This window comes from Gouania willdenowi, chromosome 18 (assembly GCF_900634775.1).
Source record: "Gouania willdenowi chromosome 18, fGouWil2.1, whole genome shotgun sequence".
NCBI lineage: Eukaryota > Metazoa > Chordata > Actinopteri > Blenniiformes > Gobiesocidae > Gouania > Gouania willdenowi.
This window is the reverse complement of record NC_041061.1, coordinates 25,227,580-25,250,407: the sequence shown is the minus strand read 5'-3', so window position 1 is coordinate 25,250,407 and position 22,828 is coordinate 25,227,580. Positions and strand designations below refer to the sequence as shown.

The 22,828-nt window shown below is 37.1% G+C and overlaps 1 protein-coding gene across 1 annotated transcript in view; it reads left to right on the top strand.

The window, feature by feature from the left end:
• senp3b (SUMO specific peptidase 3b) overlaps positions 1-18,575 on the top strand; it is a 35,350-nt gene extending 16,775 nt beyond the window's left edge. The window contains exons 5-12 of the mRNA XM_028475096.1: positions 2,268-2,379; positions 5,860-6,007; positions 8,241-8,288; positions 11,621-11,698; positions 13,972-14,109; positions 14,421-14,504; positions 14,595-14,645; positions 17,324-18,575. Coding sequence (XP_028330897.1) covers positions 2,268-2,379; positions 5,860-6,007; positions 8,241-8,288; positions 11,621-11,698; positions 13,972-14,109; positions 14,421-14,504; positions 14,595-14,645; positions 17,324-17,434 — 770 coding nt within the window. The 3' untranslated portion in view covers positions 17,435-18,575. The remainder of the gene's footprint in view (positions 1-2,267; positions 2,380-5,859; positions 6,008-8,240; positions 8,289-11,620; positions 11,699-13,971; positions 14,110-14,420; positions 14,505-14,594; positions 14,646-17,323) is intronic.
• The last annotated feature ends 4,253 nt before the right edge of the window (positions 18,576-22,828 follow it).

Below are 22,828 nucleotides of genomic sequence, written 5' to 3'. Positions count from 1 at the left end.
TGTGACGAGCGTTCATTGATCTGCACAGTGCATTGTGGGAGGTAGAGGTTTAACAGGTCTGTTTACATTGTGGGAAGTGTAGTTTTTCTGTTCGCTCTGAAGCAGCCATGTGTAAGCTCTCCCTCAGCGATAAGTGCAGCATCCATGTTAGGAGAGGATTAAATGTCATCTTTCTCATCAACTACCTGCTTCTTGTGTACACCCCTGCGCTGACTCAGCATGCAGAGTTAGCCAAACGAACAGAGCTGTTAGGAGCAGAAACGAGACAAGGCTGCGTAGTTAGGTGTTGGAAGTGCACAAATATGTCTCGCAACTGTAATAAAAGCTGCGTGAAAGGATATCTGTTCATGAGTGAGAGGATGCGCCTAGGGTCAGTACTTGACGGCGTCCTAACGAACAGATAAGTTCTCCTGACAGAGTTCATCATTTAGCCACAAGGAAATGAGAGGGAACAATCTGGTGGGGGTGCGGTCAGCGCCATGACAACCACTCATTGTATCCCCTGTAAGCAGAAACGTGGAAGTGCTTTAAACAAGTACATTTACAAGCTGCATTTAGATTGCGACCGATTTTAGGCGTAACTTTGGCTTGGTGCCCATTAGCTTAGCCCACAGATCCCTCTCATAGCAGCTCAGCTTGACGCTGTCCTCACATGTCCAAACTGAAATGTCTTAAGTGTAGGGCTGGGCGATATATCGAATATACTCGATATATCGCGGCTTGTAGTCTATGCGGTGTTGAAAATGACCATACCGTTAAACTCGCGGACTTTTTTCTTTTTTTTTTTTTGATTTTTTTTTTTTTTTTTTTTTTGTTGTTTTTTTTTGAAATGTCATCTTAATGACAACATGCACAAAAGGGCACTATTTGTTTTAAAATATTGTAGTGGCATTATGTACAAAAAGTGCACTTTAATTTTGTGTTTTGAAATGCCATGTGAGTTGCATCCTGCACTAATGTCTTGTTTTGAAATGTCTCTGTGACAATTTTGCACAGAACGTGCACTTTCTGTTGACAATTTTATGTTTGAGCCACTCACTGTTTAATAAATACAGTTATGTCAACTTTGACTTAGTTGTGATATCCCCTTTTTTGCATGAAAGTTTAAAATTGGCATATATTAATGCAGTATGATCAAGAATGTTTTAATGTAGACATATAGAATCATCATACTGGTGTGATTTTGCGCATCCAAGTGTTAATTCAAGGGTAATGCAAAATATCGAGATATATATCGTGTATCGTGACATGGCCTAAAAATATCGCGGTATTTATAAAAGGCCATATCACCCAGCCCTACTTAAGTGTGTATCCCGTATCGACATTAAAACATCTGGCTAACTCTGACGGTAGTTATTTGGCTTAGAGATGCAAAAGAAAAGTTTCTGTGGGGTTTTCTCTTGTTGCAACAAGTACACTTTGCAATTGTTCAGAAATTGTAGACCACCGGAACACTTGCGTAGAAACGGCTAACTGGAATCAACGAACGTGCGTCATATACTGTTCAATATGGCAGCTCTTCATATTTTATTCCCCAAGGTATAAAATTGTTCTAAAAAGCCCTATTTAATGTGTTTTTTTTAATTAAAAATGTGCACATATCTTGTTTATTAGTAACACATAGGGGTGTTGAAAAAAAATCGATTTGGTGAAAAATCGCGATGTTACGTCGTGCGATTCTTGGATCGATTCTAAATGCATCCATATCAATTTTTTTTAATTTAAGAAAAAAAAAAGTTTTTCTTTTTTTTTTTTCTTCTTCTAACCTTTATTTAACCAGGAAAGTCTTTTACACTGCAGGAGACATTGTAACTGCACGAAGAAGTGCGCCAAAACCTGAGTCATGTTGCACTAAAGTCAAAGTTGGTTTAAAAGCCACAGGCAGATTGTATGTTGTTTTTTTTATCTTAACTTGTTGGCACATGACATGTTAAAGCCAATGTTGTGAGCGTAAAATATGCCAATAAAATATGTTTCATACATAATTTTTTCATTAAGGTTAACACATTTACAGATTAGTTGTTTCTTAAGTCATATAAAAAAAATCTCAATGATCACCTTATACTTTAATATTAGCACATATCGTATCGTGACCTAAGTATCGGGATATGAATCATATCACCACACACACCCCTAGTAACACATTAAAGATTTTGTGTTATATACATTTTTGCTACAGATTCCCTTTAACATTGCTTCATCCTACAGCCCTGTTCTGTAAGCTGTGGAAGGTTTGACAGTATGTTACTGTTGTACTTTGATTGAAGGCATTTTGGAAGAGTCTCTGCAGCAGTATGGCAGTTTGATCCCAGTCCACGTGGAGGACATTGTGGAGAAGCTTCAGGAGATCTTCAGAGAGAACTTCTCACAGCCGCACAGGTCTGTATCTGTTCAGATTCTTTCTCAATGTAGGAATATAAGGTCTAAACTTGAGTTTCATTGAACAGTAAGATCTCAGCACGATTCTATAACATCAGAGAATCTCGTTCTCAGCCAATAGCAACATTTCATTGTAATAGCCTGGGTTTCAACCCTTAGAGGGCAGTCACTCCGACATTTTACAGCTAAATATTCCAATGTCAAACACTTTGACTGAAATGTCTAAAATTGGGCTCGGATCAATCAGCGTGCATTCAGCAGAAAACGGTGGTTTTGGGGTTTCACTCAGTTTAAGCATTCGGTAAAAAACATAGTGATATTTTATACAATACAAACGAATTGATTCACATATGCATACCAAGTAAGGAGATCACTTCTGTCTGTGTGTATGTGTTAACAATATTGTTTGCTGTATGTGCTAAAATGTATTTGGCTGGAATGGACATGAGTTGACCACTTTAGATGTTGGTCACTGATAGTAAGGAGGATCAGGACTAGATCAGCTTTTGCTTCATTCTGCCCCCTCTCAAACTGAAGAATACATATGCACAATTTGTGTTAAATATTTTTTTTTTTGTTTTTCTTTGTATAGTGATAAGAACATATATATTCCATGTTTTGTTTTGATGTTGATAAAGTTATCCCCAAGTGAACGAAAGCCGGCCAAGTTAATCCAGGACAAGTAACCATGGTGATTTAGCCTCTACAGCTAACCTGCTGCAGAGCAGGTTAACAATCAGGATAAAGTTATCCCTGCTGTGGCTCTGCTGTCAGTGCTGTGAGAAATTAGTGTTTTACACAATGTCATGGTTTTCATACATGTTTCTTCACTCAAATATTATAAATAGTCTTAATTTGTCTGTTGATTCTTGGTTTTAAATTTTTTTATTATCATAGTTTTTATATACAGATGAAAAGAACAAAAAAAGGAGAAGATTTGAGCAATGAAAGTGAGAAGGTTATTAGGAATATTTTTCGTATTAATAAAATACCAACACTGAAAAGTTAGAAAAGATACCGAATAATCTGACTTTACTCATTATGACTGCAATGTAACGGATAGAAGATCTTTTTTTTTTGAAACTTATCTATACGTATAGTATATGTAACATAGCCTTGGTATAAGTAGCCCAAACATGTAGAATTAATAAAGTGAACTGCTACAGTCACAGAAAGAGGAGGTGGAGCTATTCACTTTTCTAAATCCCTGATTATTAGATTCATACTTTTTTAAGTTTATCATAGAATAGGAATTTATTGATCTCCCAGAGGGGAAATTCACAACAACAAAAAGTTTAGTACATGAGCCAGGATACAAACTTTGGTCTCCCGCACAGGATGCAAGCAATCACTGAGCGAGCATTACAATGTAACATGACTCTGCATATTATGCATTGATACGGTCGGCTACTGTCTGCCAGCCTTTCTCTTTCTCTTTCTCCTTTTTAGCAGTTCTGCTGTTCCTTTTTTCCACATCGTGTATTTTATTTCTTCCTCCTTCTGCAAAAGCAGCAGTTGTTAGGCAGGTATAAATTAATCTGATCCATACTTTCATCAGTGATTCTGTGATCAAATTCATGGTCTTCTTAAGAAAGCCGTGACCGCCCACTTATCTCAAACTTCTATAGCCAGCCTCACTAAGCCTCGACTCTTTTTCCTGCCTCGGCAAACGTGCAACCAAGATAGCACCGACCAGACTTTCTCTAACCACGCATTCTCCTTTATCCTGGATGTAACTATCTGACGTTTGTGCAATACCCCCCTGCTTCACAATTAACAGACATCGTTTGTACAGGTTAATGTCTTTTTCCCTGTCTGATTCCCCATTTTGTATACTGTACTCTAGGAATGTGTGATATTTTATCGTTCATGATATATCGTCAAAATAATTTCTCACCGGTAAGAATATGTCGTCCCATGATATAAACGATAAATTCCCATGTCTGAAGTTAGCGAGGGCCACAGGCCATTTGTCCCTCAATTTAGCCAAGAATGCCCCCAAAAAAACCTTGTTCCACGGGACAAAACTGCCCCTGTTTGTTTTCAACTTAGTATTCTCTGGAGCGGAACGTTGTTTACGGAAGCTCTGACGTGCACCGCTACCGCACCCTTCACACACCGCCGTCTGTGTGCGCGCGCGGTGCTCAGCTCCCTGAAGCTGCCATGTTGTGATACATCATGGACCACTACTTGGTTAAAACCAGACAACCATCCAACGAAGTGAACCGATTCAAGTTCCTCTGTCAGATCCACTCAAAGTTCCACAAAGACGGGGACATGATGAACCTGTAGCAACGGTTATGAACTGGAAACTCCACTAAAGCTAACTATGCTAAGCTAACCCACCGACACACAGACTGGGCTAAGAGCTAATGCTGACCACTCCATATAAGGAATAGACCAAGTAAAAAGAACAAGTCTTACTGTCATAAAACCACAGAGAGCCACTGATTTGTTTATGGTCAGATTTAACACTTGTATGGAAGAATAAAAGCTAAACATGTCACACGTTGTGTGAAATAAATGTTTGCATAAATAATAATGTCACTATTAATTCGTCCCAATTTGTGAAACGCAATATTTTTTCATTTTATTTTACATGTTCACAGACAAAGCTGGTCCCATTAGACTAATGTAACTATTGAGATATTACACCTAAATATACTGAATGATTAAATCATCAGCTTGATCTGGTTTAATTATAGGAAATCAGAGTTATTTATTAACCGTAACTTTATGTAACTCATAAGATAAATGAAACAAGATTCAGCAGCAGTAAAAACACTAATGGAGTTATTTGTGCTTTTCATGTGCTTTTTTTTTTTTTTTAGAAAATGATTTTATTTCAAATGAGGAAATAAATGAATTACATACAATAACACTAATATAGTGACCCACATGCACAAATATATTCCATAAAATATCAGCTCATGAACTCTTTGAATCAGCAGATATTATAGCCTTTTTAAAGGTCTAGTGTTGATGTATTCACATTTATTTATGTTTGTAAAGAACCTGTTCACACTAAGTTGTAATTTTTTTTTGTTAATATTTTTTATTTATTGCGATTTTTATCGTTATCGTGATAAATACCAGAAATTATCGGGATCATTTTTATTTGTCAATATTGCCCATCCCTACTGTACTCTCATTTCAGTGTATTTTTGTGTGTTCTTGAGTTATTATGTGAGTTTTTGTTGTTTTGTTAATTTTTTGTGTATTCATTTTAGATTTGGAAATGGTATGAATTTTTGTTGTCATTCTATGTATAATGTATTTTTTGGACATTTTGTATATTTTTCTGTGTTTATGGAGTCATTTTGTGTACTTTTGGTTTTAATTTCATGTATTCTCTTGTATTTTTGTGCATTTCTGTTGTACTTTCACACACCTCCTATAGTGAACTGTAAGAGAGAAAAGTTATTTTCTTTATCTCCTGATCGTCATTAATCCTGTTCTTTTTGTTGTCCTCTGCTTTAGAAAAGCTATGATCCAGCATCTAATCCAGTCCTTTCAGCGTTCGACAGGATCGGGTGTGGCCAAGACATTCAGAGTCAACTACAAACGACATGTTCTCACCATGGATGACCTGGGAACTCTGTACGGACAGAACTGGCTCAATGACCAGGTAACAGTGGTCAAACACACACGGCTTCACGTTTCTACTGGGTCCATCTTTTATAAAATGCACACTGATCAAAAATAGTACAAAATAGGCCATTGCCTATGGAATCCCCTTTTTCTTTTAAAATGACTCATGCAATGGTTACGATAACCGTGACTGCGTGAGCAGACCAATGTGGATTTAGAAATTCCAAAACACACACACGCAGAGCTTTAGGTAAGCCACGCACTTAGGGTTCTATTCTCCCATGCGCGTAAGTCCAAAAAGCCGGACAGCAGTGCTGTTTTTGGATGTGTGCTATTCTCCCCCTGTACTTAAGTCAGTCGCTTGCCGCCTTCATACCAGTTACGCACTGTGGGTGGAGCAGCCCTGAAATGTGGGTTTTCCCATTAAATTCTGGCTTTACGCGCATTCTTCGGTGTGCGTAAGTCCTTTTCCTCTTACGCGCTTCTAACCCTGGAATAAGTGCAGCGCCTCGATAAGGTGAAACATTATATTGCACTAGAAATATGGACTTAGTTACATTTGAAGCCACACGGACTCGTGCGTTGCGCAGCAGCTGTGATCACTCAGCTGCTGCTCCACGATTAATTAAAACTCTGACAGACAGACTTCTGTCCACGTTGGTCACAGTGATTTAACTATTTTCATACTTTGTCCAACGTAAAGTCACAGTTTGATCCACTACAGAGTGAAACAAGCTGTCATATGCAGATGAGGATGGACCAGAAACTGTTCCCACATATATTTTAATGAGGCTCAGCTCAGGTCGCTTTAAATAATTTATATTAATACTGCGTATTATGGAAGCTAATTGTTCTGTTTCACTGCAAACATCCCTCTGTATTAAAGCAGGACGCTCTGCGGCCGGGTTATTTTCTCATATCTGTCAGCATCCAACTCGGTCATTCTTTACAGTGATGATGATGATGATGATGAAGATAATGATGCGCTGATCAAGGAGAGAGATTTTAACTGTGACTCAGTCACACTGCAATAATTTGATCAATGATCTGATCAAATCAATGAAGGCGTTTCAAATTAAAAGTGAACTTTTTCACTTTCAAAGATTTCAATGACATTTGCAAGCATTGGGAAAACTCCAGGTTCTGTGATTTCTAGACAGCCCAAAAAAATGACATCACCGCCTCCTTTCCTTCAGCCCGCCTTCATTCACGCATACGCGCTTTTTGTCTCCTTACGCACGAAGGGCGTGTCAGCGGCCTGGATCGGAGAATACGCGTAGAAGAGAACTAACTGCAGGCGCGCAAAAATGCGAAAAGATTCTGAAAGATTGAAGCCTCTACATTCATCAGGAAAAAAAATGTTTCTGGCTCTTTTCATTCCTCCTCCTCGTGGACATGCCGAGTCTCACTGCTTACCCTGTTTTTTTTATCGTTTCATCTCACCATCGCCACTCTCCAATAATCCGCTAAAGTTCCACACATGCTCTGGTCGGCTGTGAGCTCCTGTGCGGTGTGTGGGAACATCGACATAATTTCTCGTAGCGCAGTTTTCTGTCTCTAAATTCTTTCCTCTCCATCTGAGCTCTGCATCCAAAGGTGCACTGCTACCACCTACATGTCATCTATTATTTTGCTATCTCGCTCACAGTTGAGGCCCTCACACAGATGTTACTTCCTCTTCCTCTCGACACACAGAGATGACCGTTTGGCCCGATTAGTTGATGGTTTTATCTCACGATCGCAACATTATCGATAATCCACTCAAGTCCACACATGTTCTGTGTTAGTATGTGGTGCTGTGAGCTGCTGGATACTTTATTATATCACTTCATAGCGCCATAATCTCACTCATCCTTGCTTCTTCCTCCTTAACTAATGGTAGCATCTCCCGTCTAAAGGTGCGCTGCTGCCACCTTTATGGCACAGTTGGTCACTACTTCACATTACAGCTTAGATATTAATGAGGGACCTCCGCCGGGGTGTTTTCTAGTAATCTCTGTGAAAAAACGCAAATGATGAGTTATCTCGTCAATGGCACTGAGTGAGTTAATAAACACATTTGACGAATGTTCTTGAGCAACTCATTACTTTTGCTAATTGTAAAATAATAATCTTTGTATTTCCATTGTAAGTTTGGTCTTAAATTTCCTTTAAGGTGGTATTAAAAAGGTTTTAAAAAGTCTTGATTATAACTGCTTTTTACCTGGAGTCACCCTGGATTTGAAAATGATATCCTGTCTGCTTCTGTTTTTTGTTATTTTTTTCTTCAGATAATGAACATGTATGGTGACCTGGTAATGGACTCAGTGCCAGAGAAGGTAAGAAGATAGTTCATATCTCTTTAATGTACCGTGCTGTGATGAATAAAATAACAGGACGCACACAACTAACAGCCTCTACACAGACTAAGCGGCTGCTTAAGGCCCCCTGGCCACTAGAGGGCCTCCAACCTGACAACCCCACTTGCATGTTACTGGTACTGCTGTGCATTGCGTGCATGAAAACTGGAATTGCCTCCTACTCTTAAACATGTTCAGAAATGATTCCTTGTCCCTTTAGCACCGAAAGAATATCTGTAATATTAAGTGAATATCAGTAAAAGTCACGTTTTTCTATTTGCTCTGTCTGGTAGTGCAGCATTTGTTCTTCACTGCTAGAATAGCTGCATGCCAACTGACCACTGGGTTACCAGCGTCCTCTGCTGGTCAAAACAAATATTTGATTTAAATACAGTACACTGACTAAAATGGAATAGCTATTATAAGTAACTATTAGCTTTCACGTTTTTCATGTTGTCGGCTTGTCAATCACTAAAGCTTCTGAGTTTCCTGGTTTTCCTCCTTGGCCATGTTTCTTTATGTTAATTGATTTTACTTTTAAATGTGACCAGCAATGGCATGTTTTAAGATTCACTAGGATTTACCTTAATTGAAAACAATTGATATTATTTAGTAAAAACATTTTTGTGTTTGTTGAAACCGTTCCTCGATTGTGCCTTTTTGTAAGACTCTACGTTTAAATATAGTTAATAAATGGCTTATAATAACACAAAATAATCATAATTTCAAAATTCCTGTCCACTTTAAAAAAAAAAAAAAAAAAAAAAATTCACAAAAACATGGTGGGCCGCCAGTGGGCTTCTCTACCACTTCTGGTGTTTGACTTTGTATGCATGAAATAGACATTGTGTTTGGTTTTTGTTAAAATTTTTCAGTTAACTTTTTTTTCATTACTTACATTTGGAGTATTTACCTGTGTTTTCTGTTAAATTTACTTGAATTTAGAAGCACTTTACTATTTTACTTGACTTTTGACATGTAATGATTGCATGTTACAAAAAATAAAAGCAGGACTTGCAGAATTTCTGTCTTTTCAGTTTAAATTGAGTTTTGGAACCATCTAGTGTAAGTTTGAATCAACAGGAATGACAAATAAAATATAGGTGTATACGCACCAAAATGTTTTTCTTTTACCGAAAAAAAGGGAAGGTGATCTGGGTTTAGACTGTCGTGAGACAGCTTAGTTTTACCCTACTGATAATTTGTTGTTGCAATAGCAATTGTGCATGCGCACTATGGGCCCCATATACTGATTTTGCTTAGGGCCCCCAAATGACCTGGGCTGGCACTGCAGCTAACTTTACAACACTAATACCTTAACATTAACTTGCAAACAAATGAAAACTGAAGGCAGTTATCGATCAATAATCAAGTCCTTTGACATAACACTACAGGACACTACCCAGGCCTGCTCTGAATACATCAGTACAAAGACATGAACTGACTAAAAGTTAGACAACAAGTGAGCTTGTGCATAAAATTGTTCTTATATTTAAAATTTTCAACTGAGTTGATTTCACTTTTAATTTGATCATCAGGGATCCATCTGTCACTATGGATGCCAGAAATCTTGGAGCCACTTCATCTTTTTACACTTTTTTTTAAAAACTGCAATTAATTATAGTAAATACAATATACAGTAAATTGGTCATTTTATTGTTACATATGTGTGACTTTAGATAAATGTGGTCAGTTAGTGCACACATTAGTGCGCTTTTAGCGGCTAACCACACACATGCAGTCTGATGTAGGTCACAAGGCAAAACACTCACCAGTTGAACCAGAACAGTGTTGGGTCCCAGTAGATTTTCTCTTATCTTCACCAAACCAAGGTGATAGAATTATCAGCTGTTTTCCACCAATTCGACCCGAGACCGGGACTTAAACCGGTGTGAAAGCAGCCTTAGATTCTTTAGTGGAATTAACATACAGAAATATTCCTAAGCTAATGGGAGAAGAGGCGTCCAAGCACTGATTCTCCCATCAATGAGGGACCGTTTCCTGACTTCACCGTGCATGATTGAGTTCCCCGCTGCGTGATCATCAGAGAGCAGTGAAGGGGGATGAACGGGTTCCAAACGATAAGCCTGTGCAGATGGCCTGGTTGATTGAAGAACTTCCTGCTGTTTGTCATTTTCATCGTGTTCCATTATTAATTCCCCTTCAGAATCTGAGTCATAAATAAAGCCATGCTTTTATCCGACTGACCTACGGGTTTCACACAAGTATTTAGTAAGTTTACAAATGTAATTGAACTAAATAAAGAAGCTGTCTTTCAGATTAACTCATGCTTCATTTGCCTTTATCTTAAAAAAAAAAATGTTTTTGTATTAGTCTGATATTGTTTAATATAATGCAGAGTAATTTATTTTTGTTGAAAAATACATGAGAAAATGATATTGAAAAACAATTGCATATTAAATAACAATCTCACATATTGAGGGGAAAAAACAGTTTAGCCTTACTATATATGAGGATGGAATCAAACCATTTGGAAATCAGTAAATTCAGTCAATAATTCTACTTTGAGATTGTTGAGCACCTCTTACCTCCGTTGATTTACAACAGAGGTGTCCAAACACGGTCCTCGAGGGTCGGTAGTTCACCAGGTTTTCAATGTGTCCCTGCTCCAACACATCTGAAATCCTGAAGCAGCTAACGAGCCTCTCAGCTGTGTTTGAGCTGGGACACATTGAAAACCTGGTGGACCACCGGCCCTCGAGGACCGCGTTTGGACACCCCTGATTTACAAGCTCTCCTGGACGGGATGGTGGGCAGAAGAGGAATGGCTGATCTCTGATTTTAACGGGACGATAATTTTGTGCGTTAAATTTCGAGTGGCAATTTTAACCTTTTACATCTTTTTTTTCGAGAAAATGATCTTTGATTTTTTTTTATTTGAGGCTTACACTGTTTTTATCTGATGTAAAAATAAAAAAGTATTATCCCTCTCAGCTTTAAACAAATCACATTTAAAAAACAAGGTTTGAAAAACTTTAAACCAAATAATGACTCGTACTCTCATACGTCTGTGTAGTATTCTGCACTGCTTGAAGAAATTAAGGGAACTCTTTTTAACAAGAGTTGAATTCGAAGTATATTCAAACCCTGAGGTTAAGTACATTGACCCCAGGTGGAGGGAGGCCACTGACGTTTTTTGTCATTTTGAAATGTACAAAAGAAAGCCCAGGACTGATGACAGGATGTGATCTACTGCATGTATAGAGGCCTGAGTCCCAGGCCACCAGGACTGAATTGCAGAGTTCATCAGTTGTAGATTAAAGCTAACAGTCCTCTGTTCTTTTCTGCAGGTCCACTTTTTCAACAGCTTCTTTTATGACAAGCTGAGGACAAAAGGCTATGAAGGAGTCAAACGATGGACAAAGAATGTAAGGCTAAAAACAATCTTCCCTTTTTTCACTTTCATGACCTGTGAAATAAACATTAGCTCAATAAAGGCTCGTTCAGCAACACTGCTTAGGTTTAGTTCTTACTTCATTTTGACCTTTTATTTTAAATTCATTGAGTTTTTAGAGCAGATTTGGTAGATTTTATTAGTTTTTTTATCAGGTTTTTGTTGTACATCGGTGTATTTGTCAGGTGCGATCCTCAAAATCATTAAAACATGTAAAAAAAAGATGGCCATTCCCATTTCAGAATGTGAATTTGGCATTTTCCTTGATTTCGGAAAATCAGATGCTCTGCTCTGGTTGTTGGAGTCTTTTATCTTCAGTTACCTTTTTTAAAGTGGTGCAGCACTGAAACTTACTCTGATCACTGCGTCAGTGTGTGATTGGTCCAATACAAGGTTTACACACACAAACTCAAAGCCTTTATTAACATTTTTTTAATAATGTATGAGCGAAGCAAGATGAGCAGTCAGTTAAAGTTGCATGTAATCCAGGAGCTGTTTTATTTAGTGTTCATCTGAGGACGTTTAACCACGAATCTAATCCAAGGAACAATTTGTAGAGATTTCAACCCACATACAGTAACTATAGCCAAGGGGCAAACATCTGTCCACCCAGCAGCCAATCTGGCTCATGCATGCATTGGAACATTCTTTCACAAATCTGTGAGCGATAAAAAGACAGTTCGAGAAATTCAATCATCACGGAGTAAGAAAATACTTTTCCTAAGTAATCTGGGCTGTGTTTGGAACCGCACACTCATTGTGCATTGTAAACACTCAATGAGTATATACTGTCTATCAGGCTTTACACGATCACAATTTATTGGCCCATCAGTGAGTTTTAAAAAAACAATCACCGATCCGTTCATATGAAGTGGTAGTGGTAGTTTTTTAGGTACCGACTGGTACTGGTAAAGATTTAAGTAAAATCAAACGGTAACGTGTTTCAGTATCTATAGATGCGTGGTTGTGACTGTGAGGGAGTGGAGGAGTAGGCAATTTCCCTCTTCACGGGCACAGAGGTGAGGCGCACACGCACTTGTGTCCACCAACCCCTGAACAGAAAGCTCGGTCCGCTTTTTAATAACACGCCTTCAACCCGCGGCTGCACTGGCTGAATAAGCAAAAGTAACTCTACCACACACACAGACGCTAACAGCAGAAGCTGCCTCCACTTTCAGAGCGCTTTGCTTGGGCCGACACAATCACCTCTCACTGAGGACACCTGCTGATCAATATTTACAGGGTATTTTTTTAGGATATTAGACCTACTTTAGTTGCCCTTTGTGCAGTCACTCCTGTAGATTCTACTCAACTTTCAACTTCAATCCTGAGTTACCATGACTACCTGTCAACATTGAGGTGTTCTGCAAAGCTGCATTCAAGACAATATTATGAAATAATTCATGAACAGTATCAATGCAGTTAAAAAAAAAAACTTTGCACAGCCTTGAGCCAAGCAGCAGCCATGTTGAAAGTCTCAGCTCTGTGTCCCTGAACCGCAGAGATATTTGAGCCACAGACAGACAGATTCCTTGCTTTATAGATGAATTAGTATGATTAGTATGGTTACCGTTCCCACTGAAGTATATTTCCAGGTTTCCCAAGATGCATTTTGAACCTACAATGACAAAAACCTGAAGCACACTGAGGCTAAATATCTCTGTTGATTCGCCAGCTTTGAAAGTTCTGAAAACATTTTAAGTGAGAAAGTGACCAAGTAGAATATCAACATGTATTCATTTGATTCATAAATCTGGCAGAAAATGCATGTCATGCTGACATTTTCGAGATTTTTGGTAGACCTGCCATTGTGCTACTGACAAAATTTCTGGTTAACTTCAAAACAAGAGCCCTATTTACAAAAGAGTTTAAAAAAAACAACTAATGGAAGACAAGAAGAGATGCTTTTGTTTTGTTTGATTTTAATCTTAAAGCCCGTCCCACCCAGGACGATTTTTCATTTGGCTTGCAATGCATTATGGGGTGGTTAAGTATGTGTAGGGTACTCACCATGCATACTTGAGAAATGTCCCGATATAGAATACATGTAGGTATTTCTCGTGTACTCAATCTTTTCATACTATCTAATGTGAATGCACTACATACTCGATTTGACGTCAGTTGTACGTAAGTATGCGATTTCAAACACAGCTCTGGTCTATTCCAGAAATACACAAGCACCTGGAATTTGGATGAGGCATACAGTTGTCAGTGTGGCGTTATATGTCTGGTTCATTTGGTTCTCAGGTGGACATCTTTCAGAAGGATCTGCTATTAATCCCCATTCACCTTGAAGTCCACTGGTCACTTATCAGTGTGGACATTCCTCGTCGAGCTATTACTTACTTTGACTCGCAGCGAACCCTCAACAGGCGATGCCCAAAGGTATGACTACACAGAATCTCATACATGAGAGAGGTGTTCAGTTGGAAGGTTTAGTTCCATGTCAGGACACTTAATTATAATCTCCAGAAATATTGTGAAAAGATGAGAAATATTTCCTAATGTGCTTTTATCCCTATTTCAAAGCTAAAAACTTTAATACTTGCAAAGTAAACAATGTCAAAAAGTAATTGAATGATACTCATATTTATTCAAATAAAACGTGTTTATAAATCTTGACCAATGTGACAAATTGTCTTTTAACATTAAAATTGTGGTTGTTCATGCTCTCTCTCTTTCCATGACATTTGCAGCACATTTTTAAGTATCTCCAAGCTGAAGCCATCAAAAAAGACCAACAGGACTTTCTAATGGGATGGAAGGGTTTTTTTAAAATGGTAAGACTCTCTTTTTTTCTTGTCTTTTTACATATTTCCCGTGCTTGTCAACGCCATCTAATGAATGCTAATACTCTGTCCCTGTTGCAGAATGTAGGGCGCCAGAACAACGACAGTGACTGTGGGGCGTTTGTGCTGCAGGTGAGTTTATATCAAGTTTAATTTTCTTTTTTTTTTAATCAGATTTAATGTCCCTTTTAGTGCCTGCTGTCCAAAACAACTTTGAAATATTATAGTATGGAAACTGATTTTTTTTCTTCTGTTTCTAATATTTTTATTAGGAAACAGAACAGGATCAACATAAACATGAAAACTCGTACAATGCAGCGCTTCCTAAATTTTCTAAGATATAGTAGAACCAAAAGCCAGCAAAACACAAACAGAACAACAAAGATAGTATGTAATTACAATTAAGTTCAAGGATAAGTCACACTAAAACAAACTCACCCACCCTCCTTAACCAGGGGTGCGCTGCCCAGCAGCAGTCCATGTCAGGACAGTACACATACTAAGTAGTAGAGCTATAGTCAACCAAGGAAATGGTTGGTCGACCAAGACTATGGCACACGTAGCGATTAGTCGACTAAAAAAAGAAAACGGAGATTGTATGAGCAGGTGCAGAGGAGAAAGAAAAAGAAAGACAAATATTTTGTTTTGTGATGACGAATTGCTTTTAACCCTCTGGGGCCTAAAGTGTTTTTGATTTTACCTTTATATTTTATATAAGGGAATCCATAAACCTTGCCTGTTTGGTATCATTTTTTTTCAGGAGAACCTTCCAAATGTGACTGTGAAGTATTTTCTTTAATATGGCATACTGTATTAACACAGTAGACCATTTTTAACGAATCATTTTTATTGCTTGTATAGCATATCTAAACTATATATTTCTAAAACTTATATACAGATAAATAAAAAAAAAAACAGTTATATATAGCAATTTACAGTGAAATGCAAGCAATGTCTCAGGTGCTTTTGTACAGCTATTTACAAAAAAGTATGAGTCACAAATACAGGAAAAGACAAATTATTTGTGCCTCATTGTGTTGATATAAAACATCATTACACACTAAACAGTCATATCTCAGTAATATTTCACTATTATCTCAAATCTCTCTACTCACCCTCACTTTCTTCGTCTCTGTTTACCTGTCGCTTGAAAACAAAATTCCCGCTATATGTGGACATTATGGTTGGACAATGGCCTTCTTCTTCTCAACCATCAGGAAAAAGCTATAATGTGACGTTTCAGTCTGGTTCTTTCTTGCTGCACAACACTTTCGCTTTTGTTTTAAACGCGCTCGGCAGCGTCTTCCTGCACGGAGCCTGCACTGACGGTTCAAGAAAATGTCACATAAAAACACATTTTCCCTCATCATTTTTTTGGATATCAACATGATTTAAAGACTGGTTTGTAGTTTGACATCCGCACTTTCGACACAAGTTGAAACGGAGATCCAAGGACGCTGCGCTTTTCTGCTTTTGGCTCTTTAAAACGATCATGTGATCAGGACGTGCCGGCACGTCCGTCGGCCCCAGAGGGTTAAACACAGACCATTTATGATACGAACCTTTTTCAACAAAGTGAAACCTACAGGTCTGACAGACATTAGGTATTTATGTCAGAGCCCGACCTGAAAACGAAAATTAAAACCTGTTTTTTCCTCATACAAATGTCATGTAGAAAATTGAATTGTAGATATCTATAATTGTTATTCTTGCATGTAAGAAAGGAATTACTAATATATGTAAATATGTTTTAACTAGTCAAAATGTAATTTCTACTTGTGAAAATATATTTGTAAAAATTATATTCCATATACCTAAAATTAACATTTCAGCATCAAAACTACATTTTGACATGTCAAAATGTAATTCCCACTAGTGATAAGTAAGCCCCACTGATTAAATGTTAATACGGCTTGCCATACACACACCTTAAGAAAAATATGTAAATCCCAAGCTAGGAGCATTAAAAAACTTTTCTTCCATTTTTATTCGATGTATTAAAAAATATATATTTCTGTTTTACTTTGCATGGTGATAAATGAAGAAATGTGCAGCCTTTTTTGGTTTGAGTTCAGTTTGTAAGAAAGTTATAAGAAGAAACTATATTACGAATTAAAGAATTCTTGAAAATTTAAATAAAAGAATATGAATCTGTATTTTTCACTGATCTGGGTTTTTTCTCCATGATCTTTATATATTGAAATTGAAAGGAGTTAAGTGCATCATTACATCCCAGTTTTTGAGTTTTTATATTTATGTTTTTAATCGGGATTCGTATGGAAACGTTGGTTGAGTGTAACCTTAAACCTGATTTAAGGTTCAGCGTCAGGACCTACGCCGGGGGCATGCCGTCAACGTGACACGGAGGTTGGCCCTTTTACTTCTGCGTGGAGGGAAAAATGTTTTATGTTTTTTAGGCATTTTAAAATGTTATTTATTTCTGGATTATTACTTACCTACTGTACCTAATCATGTGTGTTTTGTTGGACACAAACATTAAAACAACGGTTTCAAAACGTGCACTTTATTTTTCAATATAAACATAGGCAACTCGTGAACAAAGTATAAAAGTGTATCAAGCGGACTGTCGACTGCTCCGGTCAACAGTCACGCCGAGGGTGAGTAGACCCCGACCCCTCCGTAGAGCGGTGAGAGAGCAGGGGATTCTACGCAGAACCTTAAATCAGGCTTTACACCTCTACCTACATGTGAATGATCTTTGCTAGAATGCACTGTTTCCTGCCTTCCTCTTTGCTTTTTGATAACGTCTGTCTCTCTCTCTTACTTCCCGTCACATCTCCGTCCTGCAGTACTGCAAGTGTCTGGCCCTGGGACAGCCATTCAGCTTTGGCCAGCAGGACATGCCTCGAGTCAGGAGGCAAATGTACAAAGAACTGTGTCACTGCAAGCTCACCCTGTGACTCACTGCCCACGCCCACCACGCTCTCTCCTTTCCATATTCTAACAACAGGGAAGGACAATGTAAAAGAAGGAGGGGAGCAAATATTTGAAGAGGAAAAGGTGAAACTTCACAAAACTGTTCTTTTCTCTCTGCCAACATCCAGACAAATACATGCTCCTGTATCTATTGTTGACTCACTTATCGTTTTCATCTGTCTCTGCTTGCCCTTTTCATCTTTGTAAATTCTGATGTCATTTTCATAAATGTTCCTTTGTGGTTAGCATTGGCCAAGACATGTTTCCTTTATGGGAAAATGCTACTGGTCCATCCATTTTGGTCTCATTGATTACATTAATACTCAGACATTGATTGAAACCATCAGATCACAGTTTCACTCTACCTGACATCACCTGTAATGAAGCCTATCAAACATGGGCTGCAAAGGTAAGCTGGCGTTTTGATTTCTGTGTAAGCTTGTGATTGAGCAGCTGTAAGTCAGGCATATTTTTTCTTCAAAAATCTACTAAACAAGACGACCTGCATAGGCCTGTAAAGTGGATATTGCATTATTATATTAAATAACTATTTCCCAAGGTTTTTTTTCCGACATTTTTGGATTAAATGATGATTTTTTTTCTTTATCTCTTAGATGAAGCAAACACTTTTTTGCAATTTTTTTCATTTCAGATCGATAAATCTTACAACCTCGGGTATAAGATGGGATTTGCATATTTCATTAGTCACCCAACAAAGCCAGATTTACATATTGGTCTAGAAAAACAAGTAAATAGACATTGCATTTATTTTTCTTCTGTGTCAGTAAATGTGGTGAAATGCTTATTGCGTTAAACATGGTGTTTAACAAGGACTACAAAGTTGTCATTACAAGAAGAAAATACATATTCTGTTTAGTATTTGTTTGGAGTTGAAAAGGACCACAAGAGCCACACATCAGGAACAGTATTTCAATTCTAACGTTACAAAACTCCTCCCCTTTTCTTATAAAAAAAAAAAAACAGTTTGTGGATAGGTTTGTGTATTTCTTTTTTATTTTTATTTTGCATTTCTTTTGAACAAGTTCATGTTACAGAGTTAGCAGTTTTATATCTCCAATGATTCATTATGGTTGCTATTATGAATAAAACATGTGGCAAATGTGATTTTGTTTTTATTTTTATTTTAACATCACATTATTATAGACCGTACAGACTTTTATCCAAAGCGACGTACAGCATGAGTAGTTAGGGTTAAGGGACTGTCTCAACATCCCACAGTGATGTGCCAGGTTGGGTTTGAACTGATGACGCTCTGATTACAAGCTCGCTTCCTTAACAATTACGCCACAATTGCACCTATGAAGGTCACCCCTAATAAGCACAGTGTCGGACCACTGTGCAACATTTGTTAAACTGCAGTTGGAGTAACAAGTATTTAGAAGTAGATGTTTCTGTGTGGAGAACATCACAAATGCAACTAGAGTCAGTACATTAGTTGAATTTTAAAGCTGCAGTGATTATAATGTTATATCAGATAAAGACAGATCAATAAATCAAAGATCTTTAACTCGAAAGAAAAAAAAATGTTAAGGATTAAAAATGCCACTTGAAAACTTTATTTTAATCACCAATTTTAAATAATTCTAATTTTCTGAGATACTCAATTTGGGGATTTCATTAGTTGTCAGTTATAAATAATCATCAACATTAAAATAAATAAACACTTGAAATGTCAGTCTGTGCGAAATGAATGTATACATTATACAAGTTTCACTTTTTGAATGGAATGACTGAAATCAATCAACTTTTTCATGATATTCTAATTATATGACCAGCACCTGTATAGGTAACAATGCACAAATAAAGAACAATTATAATAAATATTTAAGCAATATCACATGAGAGGGAGTGCTGTTGTGCTGAAATATAGCACAGGTGTGATTTGGACGGCTGAGTGCCGTAGATCAGTAGATCTCAAACTTTTTAGGCTCCAGTTCCCTCTTTCTTTTAGCTTAACACGAGAACGCTCACAGGTGAAACCCGCAAAATATTTTCCCAGATGTCCATATCGTTTAGACGGTGCCGGGGTTTTCATGAGGTAAAAAACGCAGGAATCCCAGACCACCTTCCAAAGTGGGAAACCTGGTGACACTCCGCTGTCTCGCCATCGTGTAAACAGTATAAACGGCAAACTGCATTTCTCGTCGCAAACAGATGACATCACAAGCATGCGGCAGTGGAGGTAAACAAAACACCAAAATGACTACCGAGCTCCAACTAGCTTTAGCTGCGGTAAATGCTGTACAAGAGTTGTCAGCAAGTGTCACGACTCCTATTAGAGGGTGGACAAGAACAGAGGAAAACACTCCTTCACGCCCAGAGAGCAGCGGAGGGATTGACAGGAAGTAGAGAAGAAAGGTTCTATGTTGCCACCCGGCGCGCACATTACATGTATAAATAAGGGAGTTTCACACACTTTAGCGTTGTCGTGTGCACGGAATTCCACCTCAACACGCTCGTGTAAACGTGGAGTTAAAAGTGGAAACAACACGCCACTATCGCATTTTGGTTTGAGAGCGTCTCCATGTAAACGTGGCCTTAATCCAAGTACCCCCTTTGTCCGACTGCAACATTTTGCTTAGAAAACTATTTACAAACAACTATAGAACATAATGATGGAATGAATGAATAACACACATTTAAAGAATTTCATTTTATAAATAAGTGGAAATAAACAGTATGTAATGCAGTGGTTCACAACCTTTTTTAGGATTGCGACTCCATTTTAATATCAAGAATTTCATCCGACCCCAAAGATGTTTTTTTTTTTTTCTTTAGCTCAGATTTGGTTTTTTTTGTTTTTCTTTACTGCATTTTAGTCAAACTAGATTTATAAATCACAAAGTGAGAGCCAGTAGTGGAAGATGGTCTTAACTTTTTTTTTCCCAGTCTTCTTCCAGTGGTCCTAATCCTCTTCCATAAATATGAGATTGTGTTATAATAATAAAAAATTATTTAAAAAAAGCTTTACACACACCCCTATTTGAGAAACACTGGCGTAGATAATCACTCCACTGTTGATATTCAGCACAACCTCTAGTGTGATATTGCTTTGATACAACAGTATTAAGTGACAAGAGATACTGATTAGTTCATTTATTAATTTATTTTGCTTTTCCAAAACAAATAGGTCCACAACTGGAAGATAGACAAGGCTGTTGCCAGGCAACACGTGAAATGTTAACCGTTATTAGAACGCCTGAATAGCGGAGTGATAGTGTCTGTAAAAATGTATTAGCTCAACTAAAAGTTATTCTCTTCCAAATTAAGCTACTTTAATACTTGAATGTATTTTATAGATCTTTGAAAAGTGGGAACTTCTTATGTTACAGTTCTTCAATGAAGTAACAAACACTTCCTGATTCAGAACGTTTATGATTAGTTATAAAATAAATGTTATTTACATCCAGTGCCGTTTAGAGAGAGAGTTACATCTCCGTTCACGCCAATGAACAATGGCTGTTCATGGAGCCTCATGATAGTTCCCGGAAGTGAACAGTTTGTGATGCACTTTTGAACAGTAAGACATTTAAATAATCATATTGGATAGTATTATCAGTGTATCGAAACCATTAACGTGTGCATTATTAACAAATTATTACATTTATTTATTTACATTATTAACGTGTGCATTATTAACAAATTATTACATTTATTTATTTACATTATTAACGTGTGCATTATTAACAAATTATTAATTAATAATACATTATTAACGTGTGACGGTGTACTGTATATGTAAATCAGTTACTGATGACAAATTACCAAAAATCTCAGTTATGTCACTCAATGGATTAAAATTGCCCCACAATAACTTCCGGGAACTATTTGAGTCTACATGCATCACGTAACGGTCAAGCATTTTTTTTTTTAAATATTTTTTATTGAATATGTACAGATACAAACAAATAGGCACCTTTTCACATTAATGCAAATTACAGACAAGTTAAAAGACAAAACAAAAAAAGAACTAAGGGGCTAAACAATATACGATAAAAAAATTTAAAAAATTTGGCAGGGCTTGGAAATTAAAAAAAAAAATTTCATAAAAGAAAAGTTTAGAGGCATTTCTGCCATGAACAAAAGATAAAGAACTGGCAAAAACTTTAAGCTTGTTCTTCCAGTGTGTAAAATGAGGCTTAAATTTAAGGAAACGACATTTATGAATATAATATTCGAAGTGTCTATAGTTCCAGACCCGGACTTCAGACAAACCTGACTATTGTATTGTCACTTCCTGTATGTATGCGTAGTTCTGTCACTGCCGGACCTTTTCTACGTAAATGTAATGTACCTGTGTTACCATCGTGTTAGGATGGCCGAGTGGCCTAAAGGCGCTAATCTCAAAGATTTTTCCTGATGTGGGTTCGAATCCCACTTCTGATGTATTTTTTTTTTATATTTTAACATATTTAACATGGCAAATTCCACCTTTAAAAATACTTATACAAATATAAAAAAAAAAACATTTTAGGGTATTTCCTGGGTTAGGGTTAGGGCTAAAATAAAACTGACGGAACTATAGCTAGAAGGACACGGGTCCAGCAGTGACGGAACTACCGGCATTCGGCTTGATTTAGACTTTTTGGATAACTCTGGACAACTTTTAAGTTATGAACGGTTCATGGTAAAACACTGATTCCCTTCAAAGACTCTTATTCTGTCATCAAATGTATTCCTGGCAATTTACTGCAGTTAATGAAGGGCTGTCAAAGGGTTACCCAAGGGCTCAGTTACATGATCTTTGTTGATGGGATAGATTTCTTTAGTGAAAAATACAACAAACACATCCAAAACTGTATTCAGATCACAAAACAAACCCAACCTCGTTGTAAACATCACTTCTCAATTATCATATATTAACTGGAAAAGAATCTGGATGACATCTTTTCAATTCTTAATCAACAATAAAATATGCAAAATTCTTCACCTTTACTATCCCACCAACAACTATTTATCAAGATTTATGGGAATTGACATAAACTGTACTTCTGTCATTTACATCCTGAAAATATTACTCACCTGTTTTTTCAATGTTCAATAACTCACATCCTGGAATTCAACAGAACATTATCTTATAAAAAATAAATCATAATATAATAGAGCTAAAAAAGGAAAACATCACTTCACTCATCAAAATAGAAATACTGACCAACATGTTCATTCTGATCAGAAAATACCATATACATAAAGCAAAATTCTTAAAGTCAATACCCATAACAAAATTCTTCTTAGCCGAAATAAACAATTATATAATCTCTGCCAAACATTCTACTAATAAAAAAGTAATATCCTTTCTAAACATCTAGAACGAATATGTCACTACGACTTTGTATCCGCCTTTATTGTTTGTTTCT